General features: G+C 37.5%; 1 protein-coding gene across 1 annotated transcript in view; it reads right to left on the bottom strand.

Moving 5' to 3' along the window:
* The window catches only part of LOC112078620 (death-associated protein kinase 3-like), an 18,067-nt gene extending 11,573 nt beyond the window's left edge, over window positions 1–6,494 (bottom strand). Inside the window, exons 1-2 of the mRNA XM_024144797.2 lie at window positions 6,362–6,494; window positions 2,044–2,173 (exon numbers count right to left, since the gene is read on the bottom strand). Coding sequence (XP_024000565.2) covers window positions 2,044–2,161 — 118 coding nt within the window. The 5' untranslated portion in view covers window positions 2,162–2,173; window positions 6,362–6,494. The remainder of the gene's footprint in view (window positions 1–2,043; window positions 2,174–6,361) is intronic.
* Between the last annotated feature and the right edge of the window lie 1,500 nt (window positions 6,495–7,994).

Raw genomic sequence — 7,994 nt, 5'->3', positions numbered from 1 at the left:
TAGGGTAATGTGTGTGTTGTGTGTGTGTGTGTGTGTGTGTGTGTGTGTGTTGTGTGTGTGTGTGTGTGTGTGTGTGTGTGTACACACTACCGTTCAGAAGTTTGGGGTCACTTAGAAATGTCCTTGTTTTTGAAAGAAAAGCAAATTTTTTGTCCATTAAAATAACATCAACTTGATCAGAAATACAGTGTAGACATTGTTAATGTTGTAAATGACTATTGTAGCTGGAAACGGCAGATTTTTAATGGAATATCTACAGAGGCCCATTATCAGCACCATCACTCCTGTGTTCCAATGGCACGTTGTGTTAGCTAATCCAAGTTGATCATTTTAAAAGGCTAATTGATCATTACAAAACCCGTTTGCAATTATGTTAGCACAGCTGAAAACTGTTGTCCTGATAAAGAAGTAATAAAACTGGCCTTCTTTAGACTAGTTGAGATATCTGGAGCATCAGCATTTGTGGGTTCGATTACAGGCTCAAAATGGCCAGAAACAAAGAACTTTCTTCTGAAACTCATCAGTCTATTCTTGTTCTGAAAATGAAGGCTATTCCATGCGAGAAATTGCCAAGAAGACTCGTACAACGCTGTTTACTAGTCCTTTCACAGAACAGCGCAAACTGTCTCTAACCAGAATAGAAAGAGAAGTGGGAGGCCCCGGTGCACAACTGAGCAAGAGGACAAGAGTGTTCTGTTTGAGAAACAGACGCCTCACAAGTCCTCAACTGGCATCTTCATTAAATAGTACCCGCAAAACACCAGTCTCAACGTCAACAGTGAAGAGGCGACTCCGGGATGCTGGCCTTCTAGGCAGAGTTGCAAAGAAAAAGCCATATCTCAGACTGGCCAATAAAGATAAAATATTAAGATGGGCAAAAGAACAAAGACACTGGACAGAGGACGATTGTAAAAAAAGTGTTATGGACAGAGAAATCTAAGTTTGAGGTGTTCGGCTCACAAAGAAGAACATTCTTGAGACGCAGAAAAAATGAAGAGATGCTGGAGGAGTGCTTGACGCCATCTGTCAAGCATGGTGGAGGCAATGTGATGGTCTGGGTGGAGGATGGCTTGGTGGTGGTAAAGTGGGAGATTTGTACAGGGTGAAAGGGATCTTGAAGAAGGAAGGCTATCACTCCATTTTGCAACACCATGGTATACCCTGTGGATGGTGTTTAATTATGAGCCAATTTCTCCTACAAAAGGACAATGACCCAAAGCACAGCTCCAAACTATGCAAGAACTATTTAGGGAAGAAGCAGTCAGCTGGTATTCAGTCATAATGGAGTGTCCAGCACAGTCACCGGATCTCAACCCTATTGAGCTGTTGTGGGAGCAGCTTGACCGTATGGTACGTCAGAAGCCCATGAAGCCAATCCAACTTGTGGGAGGGTCTTCAGGAAGCATGGGGTGACATTTCTTCAGATTACCTCAACAAACTGACAACTAGAATGCCAAAGGTCTGCAAGGCTGTAATTGCTGCAAATGGAGGATTCTTTGACAAAATTTGAAGGACACAATTATTATTTCAATTAAAAATCATTATTTATAAACGTTATCAAATCAAATCAAATGTATTTATATAGCCCTTCTTACATCAGCTGATATCTCAAAGTGCTGTACAGAAACCCAGCCTAAACCCCAAGCAATGCAGGTGTAGAAGCACGTATGTTTTCATGGAAAACAAGGATATTTCTAAGTGACCCCAAACTTTTGAACGGTAGTATATATATATATATATATATATTATATATATATATATATATATATATTATATGGATATTTGATGTTAAACTGAGCTGACTCGCTGGTCAAACGATGAACATAACACAGTACATACATGCAAACAACTCTCTCACACACACACACACACACACACACAACACACACACACACACACACACACACACACACACACACACACACACACACACACAACACACACACAACACACACACACACACACACACACACACAACAACACACACACACACACACAACACACACACGGCTGTGGTGCACTTGGTTCGCCGGATAGACTGACCTACAAATTCCGGGGTGCCAAATATGTTTTTGAAATCATTGCCAAAATCGATCTTGTGTGCCAGACCGAAGTCGATGAGCTTGATGCGAGGATGGGCCACAGCTCTGTTCAGTAACATAATGTTCTCTGGCTAGAGAGAGAGAGGGAGAGGGGAGGAAGAGGGGGGGCATTAAACATGGAAACAACATCCATAAGTAAAGCCTCTCATAAAGTAAACCAGCAAGTGAGAGAGGGTGTGAGAGAGAGAGAGAGAATGTGTGTGAGAGAGAGAGAGAGAGAGAGAGAGAGAGAGAGAGAGAGAGGAGAGAGAGAGAGAGAGAGAGAGGAGAGAGAGAGAGAGAGAGAGAGAGAGAGAGAGACTACATTCCAGAGCCACAATGCCTCCTTCAGCAGACTATCTTGACTCCTGACTTAATCCTTTAAAAGCTCTTTAGACCAGCAGGTTAAAGAATGAATGGGGCTGTTAGACTGGAACAGAAGAGACAGGACAGGAATCAGATTGAATGAATGGCTATTAGACTGGGAACAGAAGAGACAGGACTAGAATCAGATTGAATGAATGGCTATTAGACTGGGAACAGAAGAGACAGGACTAGAATCAGATTGTCCCTACATGACAGAAATGGCTCCAGGTAGATGTAGTGGTATTAGTAGTATGTAAGTAGTGTATCTGATAAAGCTAGTATTATGTAATATTAGTTGTATGTTAGTTATAATATGGGTAATACATGTAGTAGTATGTAGTATGTGTGGTATGAATAGTATTACATAATATGTGCAGTATATGTAGTACTATATAGTATAAGTAGTATTAAATAGTATGTGTAGTATATGGAGTATTATATAGATGTGCAGTATATGTAGTATTATATAGCACGTGTAGTATTACACAGTATGTGTAGCATGCGTAGTATTATATAGGACGTGTAGTATTATATAGTATGTGTAGTATATGTAGTATTATATAGCATGTTAGTATATGAGTATTGTATAGTGTGTAGTATTATACAGTACGTGTAGCATGAGTGTTATTATATAGTATGTGTAGTATATATAGTACGTGTAGCGTGAGTAGTATTATATAGTGTGTGTAGTATTATATAGTATGTGTAGTATGGTGATATTTAATAGTATGTGTAATATATAGTATGTGTAGTAGAGTGATATTTAATAGTATAGTGGTAATATATAGTATGTGTAGTATGAGTGATATTTAATAGTATATGTGGTAATATATAGTATGTGTAGTATGAGTGATATTTAATAGTATATGTGGTAATATATAGTATGTGTAGTATGAGTGATATTTAATAGTATATGTGGTAATATATAGTATGTGTAGTATGAGTAATATTTAATAGTATATGTGAATATATAGTATGTGTAGTATGAGTGATATTTAATAGTATATGTGGTAATATATAGTATGGTAGTATGAGTGATATTTAATAGTATATGTGGTAATATATAGTATGTGTAGTATGAGTGATATTTAATAGTATATGTGGTAATATATAGTATGTGTAGTATGAGTGATATTTAATAGTATATGTGGTAATATATAGTATGTGTAGTATGAGTATATTAATAGTATATGTGGTAATATATAGTATGTGTAGTATGAGTGATATTTAATAGTATATGTGGTAATATATAGTATGTGTAGTATGAGTGATATTTAATAGTATATGTGGTAATATATAGTATGTGTAGTATGAGTGATATTAATAGTATATGTGGTAATATTATAGTATGTGTAGTATGAGTGATATTTAATAGTATATGTGGTAATATATAGTATGTGTAGTATGAATGATATTAATAGTATATGTGGTAATATATAGTATGTGTAGTATGAGTGATATTTAATAGTATATGTGGTAATATATAGTATGTGTAGTATGAGTGATATTTAATAGTATATGTGGTAATATATAGTATGTGTAGTATGAGTATATTTAATAGTATATGTGGTAATATATAGTATGTGTAGTATGAGTAATATGTATGAGGAGCGCATCTGATAAAGCTAGTATTATGCAGTATGTGTAGTATTAGGTAATATGAATAGTATACCTGGTTTGGGTAGTATGAGTAGTATTACAGTAAGTAGTATTATGTAGTATGTGTAGAATGACTGGTTTATGTTGTATGTGTAGTAGTATGCAGTAGTATGTAGTATTATGTAGTATGATTAGTATATCTGGTATTATGTATGTGTAGTATGTATCTGATAAAGCTAGTATTATGTAGTATATGTACTTTGATGCAGTATGAGTAGTATATGTCTTGTAGTAAGAGTAGTATGTGAAGTAGTTGTGTAGCATATGTTGTATTACGTATATGAGTTAGTATTTACGTAGTATGTTTAATATGAGTATATTATATAGCATGTGTAGTATGTGTAGTATTTAATAGTAGTGTAGCATTATATAGTATGTGTTGTATGAGTTATATGTATGATGAGTGCATCCGATAAAGATAGTATTATATAGCATGTGTAGTAGTATGAGTTGTATGTATAGTATTATGTAATATGAATAGTATGCCTGGTTTGGTAGTATGAGTAGTATTACATTATAAGTAGTATTATGTAGTATGTATAGAATTAATAGAATGACTGGTATTATGTTGTATGTGTAGTATGAGTAGTATTATGTAGTATGGGTAGTATGTCTGGTGTTATGTATGGGTAGTATGTATCTGATGAAGCTGGTATTATGTAGTATGTGTAATATCCATAGTATGATGCAGTATGAGTAGTATATGTATTGTAGTAAGAGTAGTACGTGAAGTAGTATGGGTAGTACACATTGTATTATGTAGCATGTGTAATATGAGTAGTATTACGTAGTATGTTTAATATGAGTAGTATTACATAGTATGTGTAGCATTGCAGCATGTGTAATATGTGTAGTATGTATAGTATTATGTAGTATGTGTAGTAACATGTAGTATGAGTAGTATGACGCAGTATGAGTAGTACGTGTAACACTTTTATTTGTCACATACCCATGGTTAGCAGATGTTAATGTGAGTGTASCGAAATGCTTGCTAATATGGRGGATGAGTAYTATTATGCAATATGMGTAATATGAGTACAGTAGTATTCAGTCATTTGAGTAGTGTTCAGTAGTATGAGTAGTATTATGTAGTATGGGTAGTATGCAGTAGTATTATATAGTATGTGTAACAGTCAGTAATATGAGTAGTATTAGTAGTATTATATAGTATGTGTAATATTCTGTAACATGAGTAGTATTAGTAGTATTATATAGTATGCGTAGTATTGCGTAGCATGCATAGTATTATATCGTGTGTGTAGTATGAGTAGCATGACATATTATGAGTAGTAGTATGTAGTATTACGTAGTTTTATATATCATGAGTAGTTTTACATATTATTAGTAATATTACATAGTATGAGTAGTGGTACATAGTATGAGTAATATTACATAYTATGAGTAGTAMTACGTTGTATGCGTAGTATCARGTTGTATGCGTAGTATTATATAGCATGGGTAGTATTATGTAGTATGGGTAGTAGTATGCATTATGTGTAGTATTATATAGTATTACGTAGTATGAGTAGTATTATGTAGTATGCGCAGTATTATGCTGTGCGAGTAGTATTATGTTGTATGTGTAGTCGAGTGTGTATTATGAGTAGAATTATATAGCATGGTTTGTTTTATGTAGTACTATGTAGTATGTGTAGTATTATATAGTATGCGGAGTATTGTGTAGTATGAGTAGTATTATATAGTATGAGTAGTATTATGTGTAGCATGAGTTGTATTATGTTGTACGAGTAGTATTATATATTATGATTGGTATTATATTGTATGTGTAGTAGTATGTGTAGTATGCATATTATTATGTAGTATGTGTAGTATGACTGGTATTGTGTAGTATTATGTAGTAGGCGTAGCATGAGTAGTATTATGTGGTATGAGTAGCATTGTGTAGCATGTGTAGTATTATGTAGTACGTGTAGGTGAGTCGTATTATGTAGGGTAGTATGTGTAGTATTAGTAGTATGTGTAGTTAAGGGATCATGTGACTCAAGCTGTCCTATAGTGTAGACCATGTTTATTCTTGAGTTTTTGGGGAAGCCATGTGTGATAAAAGCTCTGCCATTGATTAGTTGTGTCTGGTTTTAGTGCAGAGCAGAGTGGAGAGGACAGAACACATCACTGGAGTGGCCCTTGTAGCTGTGTGTGTGTGTGTGTACCTTGAGGTCAAAGGGTGTGTATGTGTACCTTCAGGTCAAAGGGTGTGTATGTGTACCTTGAGGTCAAAGGGTGTGTATGTGTACCTTGAGGTCAAAGTGTGCAATGTGTTTGGAGTGCAGGTAGCAGACTCCGTCCAGAATCTGTTTGAGGAACTCTGTAGCCTCCTCTTCTGTTAGGGACTCCTTCTCTGCTAGCAAATTAAACAGTTCTCCACCGGCCACCCTAGAGGAGAGGAGGAGGAGAGGAGGAGATCTTAGACAATACCTACTGTAGATACAATAAGTTAACAGCAGGCACTTCTATCAACCTAAGGCTTACTTCAGCCAATACCAACGAGTGGGCAACAACACATCAGTGCCATGAAGAAGGCAGGTGACAAAACTAGCACATCTTTCAGTGACACCGGAGACGGCGTCATCGTGGCCGTGGATGCCGGACCGCTGGTCCTTTTCCTCGCGAGGAGGCGAGAGCAGAAGTACAGTAATGCATGAAGACAACCCTTCAAGACGTCTAGAGAATGGAGACCCATTGTAGACAACCTCAGAGTCTCAGAGAGAATGGAGGACCATGTAGACCAAGCCTTCAGAGTCTAGAAGATGGAGACCATGTAAGCAACCCTTCAGAGTCTAGAGAGATGGAGGACCTATTTGTAGACAACCCTTCAGAGTCTAGAGATGAAACTAGAAAACCCGAGTCAAGACGACATGTAGACAACCCTTCAGAGTCTAGAGAGATGGAGACACATGTAGACAACTCCCTTCATGAGTCTAGCAGATCGGAGACCAATGTAAACAACCCTTCAGAGTCTAGAGAGCATGGAGACCATGTAGAGCAACTCCTTCAGAAGTCCTAGAGAGATGGAGACCATGTAGACAACCCTTCGATCAGAGAGTGCGTGACCCCTTCGAGTTAGAAGTGGAGACATTGTAGACAAAACTCCTTCACGAGGTCTAGAGAGATGGAGACCAATGTAGGACAACCCTTCAGAGCTAGAAGAGATGGAGACCATGTAAGACAACCCTTCAGAGTCGAGAGAGATGGAAGACCATGTAGACACACCTTCAGAGTCTAAGAGAGATGGCAGACCATGTAGACAACCCTCAGAGTCTAGAGAGAGGAGGACGCATACGTAGACAACCCTTCAGTGTCTAAGCAGAGATGGAGACCATGTAGACAAACCCTCAGAGTCCTAGAAGATGAAGACCAGACGTGACAACCTTCAGAGTCTAGAGAGATGGAAGACCAATGTAGACAACACCTTCACGAGTCTGAGAGATGAGACCATGTAGACAACCCTTCAGAGTCTAAGAACGGAGATGGAGACCATGTAGAACAGCCGTCAGAGTCTAGAGAGATGGGACATGTAAGACAACCTTCAGAGTCTAAGAGAGATGGAGACCATTAGACAACCCTTCGAGTCTATGAGAGATGGAGACCATGTAGACAAACCTTCAGAGTCTAGAAGAATGGACGACCATGTAGACCAACCCGTCAGGTCTAGAGAGATGGAGACAGTATAGACAACCCTTTCAGAGTCTAGAGAGATGGAGACCCATGTAGACAACCGCTTCAGAGTCTAGAGACGATGGAGACCATGTAGACAAGCCTTCAGAGTCTAAGAGAGATGAGACCACTGTATGACAAGCCCTTCAAGTTCTTAGAGAGATGTGAGACCAATGTAGACACCCTCAGAGTCTAGAGAGATGAGACCATGAC

This window comes from Salvelinus sp. IW2-2015, unplaced genomic scaffold (assembly GCF_002910315.2).
Source record: "Salvelinus sp. IW2-2015 unplaced genomic scaffold, ASM291031v2 Un_scaffold5969, whole genome shotgun sequence".
In the NCBI taxonomy this organism is placed as follows: Eukaryota; Metazoa; Chordata; class Actinopteri; order Salmoniformes; family Salmonidae; genus Salvelinus; species Salvelinus sp. IW2-2015.
Note: the sequence above shows the minus strand (reverse complement) of the source record. Positions and strands in the feature narration are given on the sequence as shown.